Below are 24,648 nucleotides of genomic sequence, written 5' to 3'. Positions count from 1 at the left end.
TATCTTTTGTAAGAACTTAATTAATAAAATATTGATTCGAATATCTGTGTTTCATTTTGATTTTTTATCACTCTATCCCAAAGACATTATGTACTGTATCCAAAACGCCATGTACAGAAACCTCATTGTTGTGAATATCAAAAATTGGACACATCATGACATGAAACGACAAATACAAACGTATCGATCAAAACCAGCAGTCAAAAGTAAATACTACGGATTTCTTATTGAAATGGAGTGAATATAAAAAAAACCACACAGTATGTTTTATACCCACAATAAACTGCAATAATGTCGAAACCCGACGCCAAGGAAACCAGACCCAAACGAGTTATGCCTTTGTACATGCACTTCATCATCGGTGGAACTTCAGGGTAAGAGGGCTACTCTGCGATGTACCCACGGTTTGAGAGACACTCAGCATAGAAACCCAAGTCGGTCACCAGGAATGTTGACAAGTTTTTCAGTTACCAAATAAGATACTTACCTATTTAACCGTGGCGTATGAATATGGTTGCAAGACGACGAACTGTCGCAGACCAGCTGTGTGGCTATTTTTATAGTCTTTGCCATTTCTAAGGATATCAAAACTTGTTAATGAAGTAATCAAAGCCGTATCACATGAATATTGTAGTTAAAAATAACGTCCTTAACGTCTTCAGTACTGTGATACTTAGTAATGCAATACATATTTGTACAGAATGATGGCTGTTACCTGCGTCGAAATTTTCCGTAGGTTGTGGAGATAATAGGACAGATATTTAAGCCTAGCACGATGAGGCCGTACGAGCTTTACTGCAAGCTTGACCTTCGCAAGATCCTGTCTACCGGTAACTCTTACCTACACTACAAACTTGAATTTGTAACGGCCTTTATATTATTTGTTTTTATAAATCTGCTGAAATTCGTCCAAATTAATTTTCTAACACTATCCAGTTTTGTCAGATGATCGAGTACACTAGAAATTCTAATTCTCAAATCATATGAGTCACCAGTGACTTCCAATAATTTTATCTAAGCCAAACCTTTAGTGTCCGGCTATTTTATCAAGCAGTTTGTTATGGTTGGTTTGGTTCGTAGAACTTTAACCAGCGTCTATCGCGCTAGTCAAGGTGGTGCAGTGATGCAGTGAACACGCGGCGCACCGCTCCGGGCCAACCTTACCTGCCAAGCTTACAATGCGAAGGTGAACCCACTGGAGACTCATTATAATTCTCATAGATTAGCATAATTTGAGAAAAGACTAAGCAGAAAAATAAATATTAGACTTAGGGACGAGTATAATGGAAAGATTTTAACTCCCGGTCGATGAACTTTGTGGTTAAATTTGTGAAGCGACTTTAATAGTGCGTGTAGTCGCAAGGTTTAACTTAATAGGTACTGTTACTACTAATTATTATTTTACTTATAACGTTTGTTTCAATATTCACTTACCTGGACCAAGATTTCACCAGAGAGTTGCAATGGGGAAATCTTTTACAAAAACATTATTAATAAATATTTGTGCAAATACCCTGTGTTTTAATTTTAATTTAATGACACCTTGAAAACAATCGGCGATAGCTACTGCGACTTCAAGCCCCGTGTAGAACATGGTGGTGTATTTACTCTGTCAGTAGAAGCATCCTTGAAACCGCTTTTAAGGAGTTACAACTGGCAGCTGTTACGGCAGACTCCCTTAGTTGTCTATGCCTGCGGTTCCTCCCTCAGTTGTGAGCCGGGTCACTTCCTTCCCTCTAATAATATGGTAATGGTTGTCACAGGCGTCATATGCATGAACGGGAGCAGCTTGTTGTAGCTTGTTGTAACTTCTCAATTAGCACTAGCTTATAATGGCGCAGTCGCAGGCAAAGATAGCCAAATCAATGTAATATTGGGACAGAAACACAGTAGGTAAAAATAACTGTAAGTTAAGGCACATTAAATATGAAACTGCATGGCGTTATTCTTGAGTAATGTATAATAAATAAAACAAAACAATCTGTTACATAGTTGGTTTCATAAGTATTTTCTCAGTTTTATCAGTTGAATCATTAGGATCTCTACTTCACTCAGGTCAAACGCCCACTAACTGTTCCATTCTTATTTATATTGGTTCTTATTGTTTTAATCATAAACACAATAAACTAAAACCTCATTATTACAATAATCACGAACTGGCTGCATGTCATAAAATGACAATTGGAAACATATCAAACAAAACCAGAATCAAACCAGAAGTCAAAAGTAGCGACATGGACCGGATTTTTTTTAATGAAATGAAGTAAAAAATCAAAAAAAATACTCATCCCCTATGTTTTATACCCACAACAAAATACAAACAAACCGCAAAAATGTCGAAACCAGACGATAAAGCCGCCCCCAAGCCCAAACGGGTAATGCCTGGATACATGAACTTCATCATCGGTGGATCTTCAGGGTAAGAGAGTCCGCGTTATTTTCATAACAAAAGCATCCATGCGATCACAAAAAATACCGACGCTTTGACAGACACTTTGCCATCAAAAATCCAAGTACATCATACAAAATAAATTTGTGCGTAGTTGATTGGATCTTTGACTTTTCTTTCCCTCGCTTTTTTAGTCTTTAGAAGCGTAACTAAGATCACATACATCATTCATCATCATCATTCCCCTGCCCTTATCCCAATTATTTTATTTGGGGTCGGCGCAACATGTCATCTTCTTCCATACCTTCCTATCGGCCGTCATCTCACACGAAACACTCTTTACAGCCATATCGTCTTTCACACAATCCATCCATCGTTTCTTTGGTCGTCCTCTTCCCCTATATCCATCCACATCCATGCTTCACGCCTTCCTTACATGATTTTCATTCCTCCGCATAACATGCCCTGTATGCCATACCATGCCATACCATGACAGCCGGTTACCACGTAGTTTCTCTGTAACCGGTGCCACTTTCAAACTTCCCCTTATATACTCATTTCTTACTCTATCCGCTCTCGTAACACCACACATTCCTCTTAACATTCTCATCTCTGCTGCATGCAATTGTCTTTCATTCATCCCTTTTGTCGCCCAGCACTCTGATCTAAGTATCTAACTAAGATCACATACATGAGACTAATAGTGTTTTGTTATTTTATACTAAGTTACTTCATATATTTTTGTGCAGAATGTTGGCAATTTGCTGCGTCCAGCCCGCTGACTTGCTAAAGACTCGCATGCAGCTCTTGGGTCCGGCTGGCAGGAATCTGTCTGTGTTCACCGTAGCCGGCCAGATCTTAAAGAACGAAGGATTCTTTGGTTTCTACGTGGGCCTTTCCGCCGCTCTGTTCAGACAGGCCACCTACACAACTGGAAGGCTTGGCGTCTTCAACGGCCTGTTTGATATACATAAAGGGTAAAACGAGATCCTACTTCACGGGATTCATTTATTTGTGACATTATTCTGTAAATTATTTAAAAATCGCATTTTAATAAACTTTGTACGTTTTTTAGCAAATGGGGGCAGCCTTCATTTCCAACGAAAATAGTAATAGGAATGATTGCGGGAGGTATCGGTGCGTTCATCGGCACCCCGGCCGAGGTAGCGCTCATCCGAATGACAGCTGACGGGAGGCTACCGCCCGAGAAAAAGAGGAACTACAAAAATGTGTTCAACGCCCTCGCCAGGTCCAATATTAACTAAACTCATGGTAGAAAATGTAGGATAATAGTTGTTAACACATATTGTCTGATGTAGCAGTCGAACAACGCGTTCAGACAAAGTTGTTGAAAAAAAATCATTGCGTAACCTCCGATTTAGGAATCTAGTTCAAAACTGTGTTTTAAGTAGGTTTTTAGTTTTTATTTTAATGTTTTAAGAGTATCTAATTTTATTTTAGCACAAGTGAAGATTTCTATTTTCCGCATATAAGATAAAATTAAACATTTTAGAAGTTCCCGACGGTAAAATCTTTTTACCCCTACAACATTTTTAAAGGCTCGAACGATTTTTATAAACATGGCAAAGAACACTCACAAATCAAAATTTAAATCGCTCAATTCGTTAGGGCGGCATAATGCCACAAAGGCAGACAAGTTAAGCGTATAACACCCCTCAACATGTCTACAATAGCTTGTTAGCTTGCTCCAGTTGATAACCAATCTCAACCTAGATTTTAGAGTTAATAAGTGACTATTGGACAACAGGATAACGCGAGAGGAAGGACTCTTCACGCTGTGGAAGGGCGGAGGCGCCACCGTCAGCAGGGCTATGGTTGTGAATGGCGCGCAGCTTGGCTCCTATGCACAGGTATTCATACATTAAGAACCATGAATGTGTAAGGTGCAGCGCAGACGACAGACTTTTTGTGCGATCGAGTCTGCGGCGCGCGGCGCTCAAAAAGTGTGCATGGCGCGCGTGTGCGTTACTGCTTATAATTGCATAGGTTCTATTTTCACAGTCTAAATAGTGCGTCCCGGATTGTCTGTAGTCTGTGCACCTGCAAATCTAACATTCAACATCTTTCATAGACGAGACTACTTTACGAACTTTTATGAGAACTAGACAACTGATAGACGAACTTAAATATTTCTAAATATATGCATATTATAGATTATTACACCCAGACACAGAACAAATGATCGGTTATGACCGTGCTCATCACACGAACCCACGCCCTGCGGTGCAGCAGTCATGACTACTATCCACTAGACCTGATATAGTCATATGCAGTTCATGCAAAAATGTGTCGTTGATATTTCAGGCCCGAGAAATGTTGTTGCCGTTTATGTACGATGGCTTGCCGCTCCACACCGCAGCCGCCATGATCTCAGGGTTTGTGACGTCCGTGGCGTCACTCCCTGTGGACATCGTCAAGACCAGGTATGACGAGAGTAAAATTTGAAACTGAACCTTTTTTTGGTTAGGCAGGTGAATCCTCATAGCCACCGGCTCTTACTGACTAAACTTGAACCGCCGTACAGCGTACCCCGCATTTAGTCGGTGCGCGGCAATGCATAGCAATAATCTGCAGTTCTGAAACTGCAGGCACTGTGATTCAATGGTTTGAATATCATCGAATGCGTTTTTGTTTTATCTTCTATTTGTTTTTTTTTACAGAGTACAAAATGCATCAAAAGGCGTTCAGATTACCCAAATGTCAGTACTAAGGGATGTTATCAAGAACGAAGGTGTTCTCGCGCTGTGGAGTGGTCTGCTACCAACATACTGCAAGATAGGGCCTATGACCGTACTCATATTCATATTCCTCGAACAACTCAATAGACTCTACTTTGAATACACTGCTTAACCATACCAAATTTACAAGTATGACTCAGAGTAACAGTTTTCGCGGTGATGAAAATGAAATAAAAATTATGAAAATGTATAAAAGTTAAACAGTTGCTGTCGCTACACAAACTTGCCATGCAAACGGGAAAAAGATAAACAAAATTTGCTTCGAAAAAAAATCGAAAAACTACTCGGCTTAGTGGTGCTCCGTGAAACGTACGGACCCACTTACTGAGGGAATAAATGATTAAATTTGAAACTATTTTACATACCGAGTTTGTGAAGATTTTAGTGGTGGAACTAATATACCGATTTTATAGTATTTTACCGTTATATGTCACGATTTTGTGAACTTTTAATTTATATACCTGATATTGTGTAACAGTCGAAGATTTACAGTTTAGTACAGGAAAATAAAACGTACGCTTTGTATTACTGTATTTTATTTGAAACTAGCTGTTTCCCGCGGTTTCACCCGCGTATTACCCAATCTCGTGGTTATTTTACAGTTTTGTTTTTGTTTTTGTTCTGCCGCAATTTTTCCGTATTTTCTCACCATTTAAACCTTCCCTGCACTTTCACGAATATTTCAAGACTAAAATAAGCCAAATCGGTTCGGGCGTTCTCGAGTTTTAACGAGACTCACGAACAGCAACTTATTTTTTGAAATATGGCAGAGCTCAGTTTGCAATTCAATTTGGACCGTTGGATAGAGAGATTAAAGAGAAGTGTGTTAGCGAGCATGTTCAACGAAGTAGTGAAACGATGTCTACGATGATTCATTTTTTTATCGATGGTGAATGTATTTGTGACACGACATACATGCAGTATTTCGTTCTCCGTCGTTTGTATCATCACTATACCCATAAGCTTATTTGGATGGCAGGACCAAAACCTTTTTTTCGAATTGACTGACTGACTGACTACTGACTGACCATAGGTATATTGATTTTGTAGAGAAACGTGTTCTTTAGACTATGTAGTCTTGCATACTTGCATGTGCAAGTACCTAATATTTTGGGTTGTGAGCTGGCTAATTAGGTCGTCATTTTGGTAGGTATACATTTTTTGGAGCTTTAAACAATTTCAGATTGTACTGTACTGATTTTAAATATAGGAAGCAAACAAATACCATGTAGGTAAGTATAATTAAAATACATTTTTCAAACATGAGTTTACTGAATAATGATACAAATTATTTTACAAACATTTTTATGGATCGTTAAATTCAAACTAACCCTAGCACAAACTGGGAACAAAACTGTCTGCTTACAAAAACGAAACTGTTTGCCAGATACTACGATACTTGGATGATAGCGGTTGGATGTCGCCGATAAAACAATTTTATTGCGACAGTTGCAAGACTATTACAGTTTTGTTGCCAGTAAGCGCTCACTTGAAGCTTACCAAACCAATATATTTTACATAGTATTTCCACCACCTTCAAACAAAATTTAAGAAAGTTATTTCGTCACAATTCGCATAACAAAAAGGAGATCACATCATATTCACTACAAATATTTGCTACTTGCGATCAAAAATTAAAACAAATCTCATATCCCATTAGGGGGAGTTATTTAATCAAATAAAAATAACCGTAAATGGTTCTGTATATACATATTAGAAACAAACAAGAAATTAATATAAAAATATATTAATACATAGATCCCAGGGCCGCACTGTTGAAGGTACAACCGCACTCTATAAACGACATTTTTAATAAAGAGGTTGGTAGCCATATTCATAAACAACATTTAGCTGGATGAAATATTCTTAAATTTAAAATTGTCATGAAAAAAATTTCACGGCAGAATCATATCAATGTCACTTTTGAATACGGCTGATATAAAAAAAGCTTTGCAATATTTAGCCAAACTCCTATGTTACCTCTGCTCACAGATCTTTTTAGCCGGTACCCTTCTAAGCACGGCCTTTCACCAATGTCAAACTTATGTGATCCTAGCATTACAACTTAAAATCCAACACCTATTGAAAATAAGTCTCGATCACGATCAAATATGGGCGTAGATAGATCTTTGGTAACTGAAAAACAGATGTCAAATTGAATATTATGATGTAAAATGTTCAAAAGACTCCAATTATAGGTTAACAACTTTAGGTTTACTAAATGTTTGCCACATTCATTTTCATAAAGGCAAGATACAGCATGACAGTTGAGAACGGCTATGAACAAAGTGACGTTTATCAATACAGAGTTATTTCGATTTCATTTATTTCAGAAACCTTGTTTAACATGTGCAGACTCAGTTATCTCAAATAGTAACTTTAGAAAGCAGCCATCAAAGAGGACAAGACTTCATTGAAAATTGTCTTCAAGAAAAAAAAACAGAAAAATAGCTTTAAGTTTGAAAACTAATGCAGAAGGTGGGAAGTATAGTTATGCACAAATCAACCGAAATCTAGCAATCTTCGATAAAAATCGTAAAATTTCCCAAAGAAATCTTAGCCAATGACTATTAAACCTACGCCCATTATGTAATTTAGTTAAAAAGACCATGGAACGTAACGCGCTTTAACTAATGTGTTTATTAGAAGGTGTCGTGGTCGTGACGTCATCCGTAAGCCACCTCCTCCACGATGGTCTCCCAGGAGTCCGTGGACTCCGTTTCCCATGAACCATCGTCCTCGTCCTGCTCTTCGTCTTCATCGTAATATGCCAACTGGGAAGTAAATGTCATCTTTAATATCACAACGTTTTGACGTTTTGAAAGTCAAACTGCGATGATAAGAACCTAGCTTCGCTACCTTCGCCAAAAACTTCTAACTACTAGTAAATCTTTAAAATCATCATCATAGCCTGAAATCACCCACGGTCGAGAATTGTCACTTCAACTTAAATTATGTTCTGGGCCCTTGATCCAGATGTTTGAATAAACGAAGAATTATTATAAGCTTATGACAAAAGACGATTATAATTTGGGTGTCCTGTTCCCCAGGGAACTGGGTTGAGGTGGCCAGATAGGCGGTCGTTTCTTTAAAATACACTGGGCTGCGTCCGGTTGGCCTAGAAGCCGACTGAACACAGTTGGGAAAAGGTTAAGAAGAGGATCATCATGATTATGTTAAATAGTGGTGGGACTAGGAATACAGGAGAAATGTAGATGTCAACGTTAAGCTTCATTACTCAAATAGTACATATTTAATACCTTTAGTACGCAGTACTTGGTACTGACACTTCCAGTGAATACATTAATCGTGTTATAACATGCGTACAAGTAACATTGCAAGGCCGATCAGATAATCTAGTCACGGAATATACAGCAGTAAGCAAGGTGCAATCCGATTTGATAGGATTTCTCTATCACGGTGTTTCTGAAGGGGAAAAACTGAAGTGGGAATTGCGCAGTACAATTTTGCTTAGGTTATTTTTTTTTTAGGTATATATCGTAGTCAATTTTAATCCCGACTTTCCAAACTAACAAAGCATGAAAGATATTACAATGAATGCGATATATCAGGAGGCAACCTGATCCTAAATACGCAACAGTAATTTTACACCTATATCAATGTATTGCATATGTTGCGTACTAAACTTATGATCACTTTCTATTGATAGAAATAATGTCCTAGAAGCATGAGAACAAGACAAACTTATCTATGTCATGAGTAAAACGGAACTGGTTTTGAGGAATATGATGGAGCTAAAGCAACAAAAAAATATAATATCAGAAAAAAGGTATCATACCTAACTCACCTCATTTTCATGCAGGCGATGAACGGTATGCACTCTGATCTGGAACATCCAAGCCCTGCCGAGGACGGCCACCGTCCCGCTCAGGAGCAGCGGCATGCTGAAGCGGCATTTCCACGCCAGACCCATCAGGAATATGAACAGACTCTTACGACCGGCCATCACTGCGCATTCTACCTAAAAATACATTTAAAAAGTATTTTTAGACTATCACTTGTAGATGTAACTTGGAATGTGGCTATGTCCAACATTCCACAGCTTAAATTAAATATTTTGTCATCATAGAAGGAGGATAGCACTCTACGCCATGTAGAGCAATGTCTCCCTTCTACGTTTACTGCGATAGACGGGTCTCAGTGATTTACTTGTTTGATTTAGTGTCTGAATGCTTTTGAATCGATGGCAGTGGTAATTCAATTACTATATGCTCTACTGATACTCTGTGAGACTAAAGGCATACTTAGTGTTTGGGGCTGGAAACATCGCATTAGATGAGAATATTTAGGCCAAATTATAGACATTAGGCAGACAATACCAGCGGGATTGACCAAAAGGGGTACCGCGGCCCTAGTAGGTATACGCAAGGCTTGCTCACGTCGCTAGCCCAAGAAAGGCAAATGGGTGAGCGATAGGCAATTAAAGTCTGAAGTTGGATTTCGCATTACTCAAGGTAAGGTGGCACCTGTTTGCCAAAATATCCACGAACAGTATGAGAAAACTAAGACAAGTCGTATTTCGTACTTTTTATCATAATGATAGTGAACATTTTGAATTTCGGAAGGTACGGTTATTCCGTACCTTCTTATTCCGTCCTTTCTAGGATATTGTGCCTGATCTCACTTCAGTGGTGGCCATCGAGCTACGAGGGAAAGGAACAGAGAGTTCACCTGCGTTTGCACACACGCGCACACACGCTTATGCACTATAGGTGATATGTCCTGCACAGCTGGCTGGCGCGTATGACACTAGCCGCCGTGACTTATCATTCAGGACAATGATGATAGTATCCATTTTTGTGTATCTTTTCTTCATCTAAATACTTCTTGGGAGACAATACTTTAGCCAGAGAGCCAAATAGGACGAAGGTTTTACTTCTCGTTTTTTTGGAACTTATTAAAATAGACAGGTGCTTCGGTACATAGCTTAGCTGACGGACGTCTTATAAGTACTAGCGCTGACATTATGAACAGTTTCCAATTACGTTTTACCCCTCTGTTATTAACTGTTTTTTAAAATTTTCGTCTTTATTGGTCTGCTTCGGTTTATCTAAAAAGCCGGATATCGATAAGTGTTATCAGTTACTGGTGTCTTTCATAGTAGGTACCTACATCATCTCCAATCAATTTCTAACATGATAAACAATTATTAATTACGTCAGACAATCAATAAAATAATAAGCACTAGCAGAATTTATTGTTTAGAAATAGATTACTTTGTATTTAATTATATTTGCAACTCAGAATAGATAATAATGTCATGTATGTGACAAATGTGATAAGACTTGTGTTATGAAACTTGAATCTGCTCTAAATTACGTAGCCAATAAGTTCTTGTAGGAAGTGACAATTTTATACATTTGATTTACTTTCGTTCTGGTTATTTCTAATGATTGTGGTCGCATTTGTAACGACGTGTAAAGTGTAATTTATCAAACTGTGATTTACCGAGTGATACCATAGAAACATATTACACAATAAAAATATTTCTCTATCATGCTACAAAACTAAAAGGTCAAACGTTCAAAATGATAATAAATTATTCTTGAAAAAAAAAATATGAATGTAACTCATATTAATATCGTGAAATAATAAAGATAAGGTGAGGGTAACAAAAACAAGATTTATTTCAAGCGTTTATTGTTAATATGAATTCCATTCATATGCTACTAGATACATGGTAATGTCATGGAATGTCAGGAACTATGTTACTACACTATGAATGTTTCATCTCCACTAAATCATAGTACAAACAGCGCTAGGCCTCGCTCCCTAGCCAACTTCATAACATTGTGCTGTGTACTATGATTCTAGCACTAACAGTCAAGACAAAATATTAGCCAAAGCATATTGCAACAATTAGCAATTTTCTTATAAGTACAACAGTGCATAAATTAACACATATTATAATTAATTATTAATATTTCTAAGTAATAACATAAAGTATATCTCAGATTGTTGTGCGAGTTTTGACACTATAATTACAAAACTTAACTACTTAATAATTAAAGACAAGACAAATTAACAATTAAAAATCACTAACAAATAATATGCTATGTTAATATTTTGTCAGAAACTTTGCAATAACATGTATTTATTTATTTAGTAAAGTCAATGCTTAAGAACATAGAACACTTTAAAAGTTATAAATATGTAATACAATACTTGTATTGTAGTAATATATAAAGATTTGGTTATTGTTAGTCACAGCAAGACTCCACATTAAATATGAGTGTGTTCTACAATTCTATAACCAATAACACATTTATTTTCTAAACAGATTTCAACACTGAAACAGTCTTAGTTTGTAACATAGATTGATATGGAATAATCTAGATTACTTAGACATCATAGGAATGTATAGAAGCTAATAATTTATAATCACATTGATAGTTTGGCGAATATTCAAGTAAGAAAGCTACTTAGATAGACAAAGATTTACTCATCATCGAAATAATCAACATGGCCACCGGGGCTGAACTTGCCCTGCTGTAGGACTTTTAAACATTTCTTAGCTGTGATCTCAGGCTTCAGCAATGCCCCTTGAGACTTGAATGACATAAACACATCTCTCAAGTTAGCATTGACTGTTTCAGCCAGCACATAGTCGATCATAGAAGTCTCAACAGGGCCTGGAGAGTAATTGAGCACTCTCATGTGCTTCTTCTCTTCAGCCAGAACTTTGAAATACATCTCCCTGGCAGCCTTACCACTGCAGTAGCTGGCCATACCACTCATTGGCTTAATGGCACACAAAGATGTGACATTCACAATAACAACTCTGTCTTCAATCTCCTCAAATACCTTAAGGAATTGAGTATTCAGTTTAATTACATTAAAAACATTCAGATCATAGTACTGCCTCATTTCCTCCACATCCTCCATGCGCTCTGTCTCCACTGACAAGTTGCCCAGTGAGCCCACATTGTGGAAGATGACAGTGGTAGCAAAGTCACTGACTTTGTATCCTTCTGTGGAGCGCTTTATCACATCAAACATCTCAGGTCCACTTGCTTTTGACAAGTCCATGGACTCATACACTATTTTGATGTTTGGTGACTTGCACAGCTCTGCTGTCTTAGCCAATTCAACTTTGTTACGTGCCAGTAGCAACATTAAAGATTTGGGGCCAAGATATTTTGAGAGCTCAACCGCAATGGCTCTCCCAATACCCTGGGAAGCCCCTGTCAGGACGCAGTATGTAGCTCCTGACAGATCAACAATTGAAGACGCTGAAGTTGCCATGGTTACTTACAAATGGTCTATAGTATTCAGAAGTTACTCCTGTAACAATTTCTCAGCCTCAGTGTCACCAACAACAGGATCTAGGTCACAGCCCTCTCGCATCAACCGGTCGATACAATCAGCTCTATATGCAGCTAAGTTATCCACAACCTTGTTCTTGGATTTGATTGCCTTGAGTTTACGCTCTGAAAATAGGCCAAGACAACACGGGCATTAAAATCACTATCAAATCAAATAATTCTTCACAGGTAATTTAATATGTTAATAAAAAACAAAATAGGTAGTACCTCTTTGCTACACGCGAGCGACAAAAAATGAGCGCACGACCTTAGAACTTGGTATCTATGTACTTAACTAGTCGAGAGCCGAGTAGTGAATGTGTGGCGCGGTCTGCGGGACCCGCGATATATTTCGTAACCGGCCCACATTGAGTCATATTGTGTAATAAAATATTCCACTTACAACACAAATAGATATCTATCGATGTAATTAAAATATGATTAGAAATGAAAACCAAACATAATACAATTACCTAATATAGCGAGATACTGCTCAGAATCTGATAGCTTCTCGGACACGGAAGTTGGCTTAAAATTATCTTCAAACTCCGAAACAACCACAGATTTATCAACTTCACTGCCCCAAGGATCCATCAAACTCTGCAAATAATGCGCAACATGCAGTCATTACAATAATATTTACTTACAGCCATCCGTAAATCTAGTTCGGTTTTAACATTGAACAACAAAGACACAAAAAATAATAACTTACTCAAACGTAGGCTATCGCCTATTATTTAGTTTAATGATGGTGGAAAATACTTTTACAAAAAAAATATAGGATTACTAAACCTCCGAGAAGCCTGACAATCAAATCAATGGCATGACATGCTTGACAATTGAACAGGCGTTCCAGGTCTTAATGTTTTATTAAGGTCATTTTAGGAATACTTTGTGGTCAGCATAATTTTATTTTAGATGTAATAAACAATTTAAACTCAGAAAATCTTTATAAACGTTTCGTAAAATTAAAATTATTAGCCACTAAAAGCATGAACTAACTATCACATGAAGATTGAATCATTCAATTCTAATTTTTCTTTATTTGAATCTATTTTGTTAGCAGCCCATATGTCTTTTAACACAGTATTGCTAACTGGAACGGTGTAGAAACCAACCATAGACCAATTGATTTTCTGTATAAACTGCCAGTGTAAAAAGTGATTTTGTTGACATTATTAAAAATATGTATTTTATTTGTAGGTGTGCGACAAGTCTCTAACTCCTCTATTTGTAGTTTTTATTTTCTGTTTCCTCATTTTCCTGTTCTGAATTTGTATGACAAAACTTTATTGTTCGTGTTTATGGTACGTCATTCAACATTGATTTCGCTGGATGCGTGAAAGCTAAATTTAAATTAATTAATCTTACTTAAAGCTGTCTAGATCCAGCTAGGCTTTTTTTAATCTCAGTACCATACCCTTATATAAAAATGGACAGTTGGAATTAGACAACAGTAATTTCAACATGATCAATTTAATTATTCACAACAAAAATAAAATTGATATTTCACTGGCTGGAAGAAAGAAATAGACTTTCCATCCATCCTAGCCATTAAATATTAATTAAGAATTGACAAAAGATAGATAATTACGATTTATGCCTGGAATAGACATGATAGAAAAACTCCTGCCAATACTCATAGAGCAAATGTTTAGAACGAGGTGTGTTCAACATTTTTATGAGTCGTCTTTAATGGAGGCGCCGTCACCAGGCTGATAAACTCTCATAAACCATAGCTAGAAATTAATATAAATATTAAATAGACAGTTTTGGCATGCGTAAATACGATGTTTTGAACTGTGTGGGCAAATGTTTTTTTTTAAGTTACTCCTTAGAAGAGTAACTTGTCGAGTTTGTTGCCAGTACTTCTCCTTTAGAACCATCACCTACAGTCAGAAACGGTGTACTTGAAATAAAAACTTTTCATTTCGATTTTTGAGTTTGCTTTCATATTTTCATAGACGACGTATTTCTGATGGTTGTATCATTTTGTTGTGCCTCCCCAATCTTTAAATTTATTTGTCACCCAACTTGGTCGGCAAGTTTAGTCTAAATTACTAATGAAATTCATGACCCGATGATGACACACAAAACAAATCGGCATTCTAATCATTTTACACACACACATTTATGCTTTTGCGAAGGTGAAATAAAAAAAAAGCTAAAAAATCATACACAATCAACGTCAAACTTTTCAAATTAAATTATTAAAAAAATGAAATCCAGATTTAAAACTATCTGTACCTATACACTTAAACCCAGACAATTTTGTCGTGCTTCCGTTTTAATATGGAGATCCTAAGTTTTCAATAAAGATAGAGCAGGGCTCCAATTCTGCTATTTACAACGGCCGATGAATGAATGGCAATTTGATTAAATTTGAAATTATTTCTTTGCCAATACAATAATTGGAAATACATTGAATTGATCTTGAGTGTACCGTCCAATACTAAATTTCCAATTATTGTGTAGGAAAAATGCTTAAGGAAATGCCAAAAGTGTTATTTTAAGCCAATTTTCATTCCTTCATCGGCCATTGTAAATAGCAGAATTGGTGCTGGATATTTGTATATTATCGCGGGAGTTTGCATCGCATTCCGTGGGCCCTAGTACATGGGAAGGAAGCACTCCGTTCGGTGGTTTAAGTCGGTAAAAGTCTGGCTTTATCTCTCCGTCTTGCCCAGGGCGGAGAAAGTGTATGAGGATTTCCCGAAAAAAAAAACAATAAAATGGATATTCGTAAATTAAATCGCTGCATGTTTTTATACTCCATCTGGTTAGTTTGTTAACATACTAACATATTTAATTAAAGATAAACAGATATCTTGAAGTTACTATAAGAAGGTATACATATTATAAAAAAAAATAGCTTAAATATAAAGCGTGACCAAAAACGAACGCAAAACAACAATAAAGAACTATTTTTTTTCTCTTTCTAATTTATTTGTTTTGTACGAGTTTGTGTAAAATCACATTGGGATTGACATTTACTTTACTATACATTAGGCACACTGGGTACCTAAATATAATGTAGTGTAATATTTCAAACAACGCCACCTAGTCTCAAACTAAGCAAAGCTTGTATTATGAGTACTAGACAAAAAAACAAGAGTTTATGCCTAAAACGTACATAATAATATTATAGATAATATTAGATAAATTGCACACAGTCATAGAACGAATGACCGTATTCATAATAATAAACATTAATTGTCCTGGGTGGGAATCGAACCCACCACCTCTAGGTCGTGGGTTCGATTATTTCGGTCGCCTAGTCACTAGATCAACAGGTAAACTAAAATATACATAAGTTTAATGTCAATGTTAGCGTTAGCCGTAGCAACAAGACGGACCGCGAGACTTAGGATATGATGTGACTATAATTTCAATGTGACAAATAAAATATTTTAGCATTTGCACAAGATTTGAACATACTGTAAGGCTTCATAGTATTATAAAGTAACTTGTATGCATTTATGTTTGTTACTTCTTTACGTTTAAACGTCTGGGCCCATTCAGATTAAATTTGGTATAGGCGTAGCTGACAGCGTGGATTAACACCGTAGCCAGCAACTGCTACACAATAATAGTATAATTAATTCTTTTATTTAAACTATATAACATATAGATTACATGTTTAAATATAGGTATATAAAAAAAAACAACATATATTTAAAAATATAAAAAATAGTGTCCACCCGGCAACGGGAACAGGGCCCAAGCTGCCGGTGGTCAGGGCTCCAGAGAAAGGAACCTCCTCACGATGCGCGCCGTGTCCGGAAGTACCGCTTTCTGAATCAAACCCTTGACCCAAACGCCCAACGAGAGCCTCCGAAGATGTTGGTCGAGGCTCTTGGCTATTAAGCCATTGGCACTTACGACTATCGGGACAATGATTGCCGAGTCCACCTCCCACAACTCGACAACCTCGTGAGCTAAATCCAAATATTTCAATTGTTTTTTTTTTAATTAATAAATTATATCTTGTGCAGATCAATGCTGGTGGTTACCTTACCGGTTATTAACTTGCGTTCTCGACTTTGCCACTATCGTCTATGGTGGTACTTAAACGGTAGACTGTGCGGTTTCTGCTATCTGCCTAATACCTTTTGTGGAAACTTGACCGGTTTCTATCATTAGGTAAGCACTAAGCTTTCACTAGGTACTTTTACTGGCAGCCGTAAGTTGTTTGTGGACAGAACAATACTACCCAGTACCCACACCTACAGGGACGCGGCGTGATGTACCTAAAAAAAATGTACACAAACTTCAAAGACACCAAAATACTATAGAACACAAAATAACCTTTACGAATACGCGATAAAGCTTAAGTTTGAACGTCTTTGCTATAATTTATAGCAAACGAAATGGTGTTAAATAGAAATTGGACTTGCAGAGTATTACAATAAGGTTGAGTTCTGAATGGGTGATATTTGTAGCGATAAAAGCAGTTTTCACAGAGCTCTGTGAGCGAGCGGAGTAGACGCAGCTGCCCCGCCCTCCCCGCACCCCGCGCCGCGGCCCCCCTCTTTCCTCGCCCGTCCCGCGCGTGTCGCGGTGCTACTGATTACACAACGCGCAGAGGTATGAGGTTCTATGTATTTTATGCCTACACGTTTGTTTCTTCCATAGAATAATCGCACTTTCTTCGTTTTGAATGTAATCCAGTCGTTTAGTTCTGTTGGTTTTTCAGTTTTTGTAATACTATTTGTAAGTTGCCTATAGATGATCAAGTCCATGAAAAATTGTTATAAAGACGTTGTTGTTTCAACCCATTCAACATTGTGCATTGGTAGCGTTGTGGACTACCCGTGATTATGACACCTCAGAGCGGCCAAATCATTAGGAACTAAAATCTAAATGACTGGCCGCGAAAGTCTATTTAAAAATTGTTTTATTTTAATTAAAAAAAAATAATTGAAAATGAAAACTAATAATAATTAGAAATGAATGGTCTTTAAATAAATATAGTCCAAGTAGAGAACTAAAGTACAGTAGGTCCTCGTGCGTGTTTGTGTATCGTGTACTTACTGTTAAACTGATGAATACGGAAGGTGTGTTTAAACGGTATGACCCACGCAGGGGGCACGGGCGGGCGAAAGAACGGCATGGTAACAAACGTGGGTGAAGAATTTGAGAACTTTATAACTATAAAAAACATCAGCTATCAGCATCATCAATTATGTTATGAAAAATAAATATTATGTGAATTATAATTATATTAATACAATAGCTTAGGCTTTATTAGAATCTCTTAACAAATAAATAAATTTTAGGCTATCTGAATAATATCCTAATCTATGCGGCGGGCGGTCCGCGGCTCGCGCCGCCATTCTGGATATTTTGACGGGAAGGTCGGTCACGTGACTCGGCGGCGGGCGCGGGCGCGGGTCGCGGGGCGCCGGCTAGACTCTCCAGTAGCCGAGCCATCCGTCTGCTGCTTTGACTGCGGCCGGTCGCCGGAATCCACGCCCCAGTCTCACGCGTCCGCATCTATTACGTACCATTTTGACCCGATGCCACCCGATATTTTGAAACACAGGTTGCTGACAATGTATAGATCTTGTGTCTGCAAAGTGTGTAATATACGTTTTTAGTAAAAAGTGCATTAATTTTGTGAAAAATTGAGGTTATTTGCGTATTTTTTGCACGGGTGTGCGTGCGGCGACGGGGCGGAGACGCCGGCGGCTAGAAGCGCGCGTTCGGCCGGGCCGTCGCGACGGCACACTCGGCTCGGCAGACATGTTTCGGTCGCGACCGGAGCGCGTCGTGCGTGCCGGCGCGTAGGCTCGCTCGTGACATGCGCCTGCCGAGCCGCAGAGACAGTGGGGGTGATCGAACATGGATGTAGTGACGCCGCACATCACCTCCGTGCTGAAGACATACCAGGCGAGCGCGCCGCGCAGCCTGCAGGGCCCGGGCTGCGGGCGCACAGAGCCCTGCGGCGACGCTCCGCCGCCGCCGCCGCCGCCCGCCGCGCCGCCGATCCTGCTCGCGCCCGACACCGTGCTGGGCGAGCGCGGCGAGACGCTGCTGGAGGGAGAACCCATCTCGTGCTTCAGCGTCGGCGGCGAGCGGCGGCTGTGCCTGCCGCAGATACTGACCTCGGTGTTGACGGACTTCACGTTAGAGCAGATCAACCGCGTGTGCGACGAGCTGCAGATCTACTGCTCGCGGTGCACTCCGGAGCAGCTGCACGAGCTGAAGTCGACGGGCGTGCTGCCGAAGTCGGCCCCGTCGTGCGGACTCATCACGCAGACGGACGCGGAGCGGCTGTGCGCGGCGCTGCTGCACGCGCCGGCCGCGTCGCGCCCACACAAGCTGCCGGGCTTCCGGGTCTACCACGAGTGTTTCGGCGGCGCGCGGGGCGTCTGCGCCGTCGACCTGAACCTAGTGCAGTGTTTGGAGTGCCGCTCGCTGTACACGCCGCGCCGCTTCGTGTGCCACTCGCACGAGTCGGAGCACCGCACGTGCCACTGGGGCTTCGACTCGTCGCGGTGGCGCCGCTTCCTGCTGGTGGCCGAGGAGGAGCAGGACAAAGACAAGTGCAATGCGTTGCTGGACGAGCTCGCCGCGCGAGACACCCCGGCGACCGCGCCGCCCGTCGCGCTCAAGCAGCAGCTGCCCTTGAAACGAAAACAGGTAAGCCGTCTTCTTACGCACGTACAAATAAACAATGTAGGTTCATTAATCTCATCACAATACTTGCATCTGTACCAACATCCTGGTAACATGTGCCTTTCTTACATGATAGTCGTCGTCGCCTAGTTGCATTCTAATAGGAATCCTATTAGAGCTACATACATAGATGTAAGTAGTGTCGGTTGGCTACAGTACACTACATTGCATTAAATAGATATGGCACTTCCGTATGTAGAGTATAAAGAACAACCGAGCGGCAAGCTGCTATATCTATGCATGTATGATAGATCAGCGTTGAACTACCTATCGAACGAACTGCCCATGAATTGTTTTACTATGAAGTACTTGTGTCTCCAGATGCTATCTATTTTAGAATGATCAAAAATGAGATTCTATGTATCTATTAACTTGTCAAAAAACACCATACAAAATCGTGAAAGATAATATGATTAAAGAAACCTTTTTCACCACCCTAAATGAAAAAGGCTGGGCGTCATTCAGCCCATCAAAAGCACGTATTATTAATTCAACTGCAGTGCCCATCAGGATGATAACACATTTCCGCAGCCATTGTGCCTATACCTACTGATCATTATCACTAATACCTACTGCTGCCATGTATTTACGACATAAATATACTGTTATCAGTGCGGCCAGTGTCACGTAAACAAGTGCATGCCAGTACCTAACCTACCCATTGTTAGCAATAATATGTAGCAATCAAACCGCGAAAAATTACGCAATGTTAATTGATAAAAATGTTGTCATTGTTGTCATAACTTTGAATAGGAGTCGCTTTTAAAGTCTGCTGTATAATACAAAACGATTTAATGAATTAAGTTGTTTGTTTCTTTATCAAAGAAAGTTCGAAAAGACAAATAGACGTTACGTAATTACTACACAATTCAGGCTACAATTTGCTGCTAACGTAATTAAACATTTGCAAAATACTCATAATAATTTCAAAATTAAACAATCTTTCTCGACATCCCTGTAAAAAGGAAAAAAAGCAACGCATTAGCATAGAATACTACGTTGTACGTCGACCGGTTTGTGATTTTATTTATTTGTTATTTTTTCGAGTGCAAAACATCTTTCTGTTTAGTCTACCAGCCAGTCGTTTAAAAGGTCACTGTAACGCAAAGACTTCTTGCTTGCTATGCAATCTGTTTACCGATATCTAAAACAAACATCAGTTATTACTTATTAGTCTGATTGCACATCTATTGTAAACATTATGTTATTAGTTTAAAAAACTTCTTACATTTATTACAAACTAAATAATTACGTCGAAGCTAGTAACAAAAACTACGATTACAATGTTTCTACTTCATGTTATTTTTATTAGAACACGTGTTTGGGCGTGACGTACAAAATAATCATGAATGAATGATTTTCATGTATGGCAACACAATACACATGTTTCATGATTACCCTAAACAATGCGATGACCGTTCAATACCTACTCGAACGAGATGTAACCAAACATGGGCGACCTTGCTAATAATACCATTCAGTAGCATTTTCCTTCCTAATGCACAGACAATACACACACGACCTAGTTTCTATCTAGAGCAATAAAAATTCTACAAATGTACCATGTACCAGACAGAAAACTACATGACCTTTGCTCAGCGATAAAAAAAAATGTTACCAAGTTTGATACAGAAATTTTCTCATTCAGCTTACTCATAGTGATTCTTAAAGCGATGTTTTGTCTGTATTTTTTATTTATATCTTCAGCAAAAACAACTTTATCATTTGTCTGATAAAAACATATAACGTTAATAATGACGGCGGTCTTAGATAGCAAGTTTATAGTTTTCATTAAGCTCTCATTGGCTAGAATGGAATCGAATTTCGTTAACAAAGTATAATTAAGATTCCGTCTATTTCATTAGCTTGGCTCTTTTGTATCTCTGGATGTTTACGTTCTATCCGGCTTTTTAGTTAGACGGTTGTGATAGGCAGTGAAAAATATATGATTTTTTACTGAAACCTATTTCAATAAAAGACTAATTAAAATATTTGTCAAGTCCTTATATATGCTTCGCAAAGATCTTTTTACATAACCTTAATGAAATAATGAACGAAAATAGCAAACTTGCCGCATCGTCCCTCGTCATACTTAGGTAATTAGTTAAAAGTTGGGTGTTACCGCTTACGTAAGTGTTTGAAGCCCGATATTAATTTAACTTAATCTAACAATAACCATTATTAATCGACAATACTATTAATAACCTTGGGATAACATTTTCAAGTAGATTTTATTGATTATGTAATTGTTTACGTAAGGATAAGTACTTGGTTGGGATATTATTACTAGGATTGTAAGTATTTATATGGTCTTGCTCTTCTGATCAGAAATAACTAACATTTGAAACTATTTGCTGTTATTGATGTTATAAAGGTAAAATATCTGTTTTGCTTACCGCAAAAATTAAATATTTAATGAAAAAAGAAAAGATGTAGATACCAAAGAACTTATATGCTAAAGTTTTTTTTTCTGCTGTACTAAAAAGGAGCTTAACCTAAACTTGTAGCCGACATTTTTTTCATGTCTCTGGTCTAGACTTGCCTGCCTCTTGTCGAATTACTAAGTTTAATGTAGCCCTTATACGGTCGTTGTAAATGCTAGCGTTCAATTAGTCGGTATTCAGAAATTTAGAACTTAGTTGCAACATTCGACATTACCTTTTAGACTACTATTTACTATGGCGTATTGAAAGTAAATAGCAATCGATTTGTTGGTAACCTAAGGGTCCATATGCACGAGATTTAAACGTGTGTCACAAAGGCGTTGAAGAATGTTTTAAGCTATATAAAACTTAATATAACGACTGCCTTGGCCTTAAATTAACATTTAACCTGCAAACATAGTATATTATTTTTTTCTGAAATTCCTACAATTCACTTTATCTACGTACGTATCTTTATATACGTAGTGTAGGACGTCCTGCGGCACGATGGACCGATGATTTGAAGAAGGTGGCTGGCAGCGGATGGATGCGGGCTGCCCAGGACCGGGATGGTTGGCGCTCTTTGGGGGAGGCCTACGTTCAGCAGTGGACGGCGATAGGCTGAGATGATGATGATGACTTTATCTACAACAATACAACAGTGATGTCACAGTAACAGATAGCCTTTATGGCAAGGCCTTAAAGTGTATTTTTGTTCTGTTGCTGATAATGACGTGTTGACTACCGTACGTGCAGACGACGAGCCCCTTCCTCCAAATAATGACCTGTGCTTGCCCCAATCTGTCTAGCTTTTAGGGTTGACAATAATATAAAAATATGCATTGTATTCATTATAATTTGCTTCCAAATGAGCTTGCCACCTTCTTGCGAAGTGATGATCGCATTTATAATATTAGTGTGAGTTGATTCAAATAATCTCGAAAAATCAACAAGTCTAATTCTTGGATGTATAGCCTATTTACAGAAGCACATCTTAGTTAAAAAAAACGATACTAATCGGAACCAAACTTGTAATTAAATACAAGAATTGCATCTAATAATATAATTTCTTTGCACAAACACGTTCGCTACATTCGTATCCCTTATGAGGCGAGGAAGTAGCAAGATGGCTGGCACCAAGTTACGTAAATTGCTCAATTTAAAGATGGCAATCAACCCATCTGTCAGGACCTGTTTCTCTCTTTGAATCGCTTCTATTCAGTTGAGAAATACGAAATAAAGACTAGATGTGCCCCGCCGTGTTACCCGATAAAAAATAGAGTTTACAAACAAACATACTATGGCCTTTCGAATAAAGCAATTATTTTATGTAATTGCAAGTTGTCATGTATGTGCATGATTTTTAACTATGACATCATAGTTATATTGAATTTATCAAACAATCTAGTACCTAATCTGAAATAACCGGTTCCAAAAGTCATCGATTACATAAATAATACAGATTAATATCTAAGTAAATGATCGATTTATTTTATACCGGCCTATCTATACAAGACATGGTGGTAGACCCCCTGTAATCGTTGCACAGATTGCGCTTAAAGTTTATAATTGACTCGATCCAAAATCGATACACCATTGATATTACGGTAGCAAATTACGATTCGATCGCTCCCATCAGCGATCCAGAAACGAGTTAACTGTTATCTTAAGTGGTCTTAACTGCAACCCACACGCAGGGCGTACTTACATGGCGGGTTCACCATTACACTAAATACAGGTACTACATACTCATTATCGATGTTTTCTTAAGGTTTCGGCAAAGGTACTTAGCGTTCAGATGAAACTAATGAGGCTTTTTCGTGATTGACCTTTTTTCTCTTAAATAATGGATCCACAGCGCCAGTAAATAAGAGACAGTATTTAGTATGTTTTATTTTGTTATGTAATGTTCTAAATATATTTTATTATTCTACCGTTGATATGATAAATGAGAATTAATTACCCAATAATAAAAGATACCGAAACCTTGTTTTATACAACACACGTATCCACATAGTAAACGTTATCGGGACTGGCCACTCAAGCGCAAAGTTTAATTAGAAGTTTATTTAGGTAATAAATCCAGTTTCATTTGACGTTATCTTATAATAAAACCAAGTTCGATAATATATTTAAAACACGTTGGTAATCAATGTGTTGGTCAGAGGTTTGGTAAAGGGTGCGTATGTAAGGACCGGCGTGGTCCCCTAGGACGCGTCTCCCCACGGGTTTGACAATGCATTATGAGGAGTAGTGGAACAATGGGCGTCTCGTTTTACACGCCGTGTGCATGCCACTCATGCGCAGGGTGTAATTACGTGAGCGTGTCATGCGCAGGCCGTAGCGATGCATGAGCATTATCTTCCGAGTAATATTACCCAGTGTGTTGCCCGACGGCGCCACTCGTGGCTCTGTGACTAATGTAGGAAGGATATACTTACTAAAGTATCTAACATCCCGTTGGGTAGCTTCAGCATTGTAATGTACAGACATTAGTATAAGATACTGTACTATTACAAACTGTTATGGGTAACCCGCAGTGAGAAAATTGCGATCAATATGAACATGAAGTCTATTACATATTCTAGAATTAGTTTAAAACGATTGGCAAAACTGAAATTCTTTTAATAAAAAAAATGTTAATGATAATCGGCAATGATGAAAAATAAATACGTACGTCCTAACTTTAACTTTCAATTGAAAATATACAAACAACACGTAATCAAAAATTGCCCTTAAGGGTCATGCTGTCTTTATCACTTAAAAGTTCTATGTATCGGTAGTGAATTGAATCGCAACGGCTCCCAGCGTAGAAAGGACCAGAATGTCGGTGTTTCTAGAATGTTGCTAGATGTACATAGGTATTCAGATGTATCTAGTAAGTGTTTGTAATTCTGAATGACACTCCCTCGTCTGGTTGGGAATCAGTCCCCTTTTCATGAGCGTCAGCGATATTTTGCTCTGTTCTAGCTATATCTAAAGTGATAAAATGACTTCCTTAAGCTTTTATTTGTTGTCTGTGTCGATGTTTTTGTCATTTTTAAAGTAAAACGCATATTATGGTATGGCAA

General features: G+C 38.3%; 3 protein-coding genes and 1 long non-coding RNA gene across 7 annotated transcripts in view; 3 read left to right on the top strand and 1 right to left on the bottom strand.

The window, feature by feature from the left end:
- Window positions 1–121: 121 nt before the first annotated feature.
- LOC113497515 lies at window positions 122–1,512 on the top strand. The gene is made up of 2 exons (XR_003400898.1): window positions 122–374; window positions 701–1,512. It is a non-coding gene; the product is annotated as an uncharacterized LOC113497515 (long non-coding RNA).
- A 669-nt stretch (window positions 1,513–2,181) lies between these two features.
- On the top strand, window positions 2,182–5,673 carry LOC113497301 (mitochondrial 2-oxoglutarate/malate carrier protein-like). Its single transcript, XM_026876798.1, has 6 exons — window positions 2,182–2,419; window positions 3,139–3,366; window positions 3,465–3,638; window positions 4,158–4,260; window positions 4,715–4,833; window positions 5,071–5,673. Exons 1-6 carry the CDS (start codon window positions 2,334–2,336, stop codon window positions 5,258–5,260), a joined length of 900 nt encoding a protein of 299 aa, XP_026732599.1. The 5' UTR covers window positions 2,182–2,333; the 3' UTR covers window positions 5,261–5,673.
- Window positions 5,674–6,400: 727 nt separating this feature from the next.
- On the bottom strand, window positions 6,401–13,307 carry LOC113497302 (sepiapterin reductase). Of its 4 annotated transcripts, none has more exons than XR_003400885.1 (5): window positions 13,186–13,303; window positions 12,947–13,073; window positions 12,425–12,599; window positions 8,948–9,130; window positions 6,401–7,922 (listed from the first exon to the last, which is right to left on the bottom strand). XR_003400885.1 is itself a non-coding variant. In XM_026876799.1 (3 exons), the coding sequence occupies exon 3, from the start codon at window positions 12,412–12,414 to the stop codon at window positions 11,608–11,610; it is 807 nt and encodes a 268-aa protein (XP_026732600.1). In that variant the 5' UTR covers window positions 12,415–12,599; window positions 12,947–13,073; window positions 13,186–13,307; the 3' UTR covers window positions 10,793–11,607. The 4 variants fall into 4 exon arrangements, 1 of the variants encoding a protein (XP_026732600.1); XR_003400886.1 differs by having other exon boundaries at window positions 8,957–9,126; XR_003400884.1 differs by having other exon boundaries at window positions 8,957–9,130; window positions 13,186–13,302.
- Window positions 13,308–17,758: 4,451 nt separating this feature from the next.
- The window catches only part of LOC113497437 (ski oncogene), a 59,664-nt gene continuing 52,774 nt past the window's right edge, over window positions 17,759–24,648 (top strand). Inside the window, exon 1 of the mRNA XM_026876990.1 lies at window positions 17,759–19,118. Within this exon, the coding sequence (XP_026732791.1) occupies window positions 18,318–19,118 (801 nt within the window). The 5' untranslated portion in view covers window positions 17,759–18,317. The remainder of the gene's footprint in view (window positions 19,119–24,648) is intronic.

Source organism: Trichoplusia ni, chromosome 9, assembly GCF_003590095.1.
Source record: "Trichoplusia ni isolate ovarian cell line Hi5 chromosome 9, tn1, whole genome shotgun sequence".
Lineage (NCBI taxonomy): Eukaryota > Metazoa > Arthropoda > Insecta > Lepidoptera > Noctuidae > Trichoplusia > Trichoplusia ni.
This window is presented reverse-complemented; position numbering and strand designations above follow the sequence as displayed.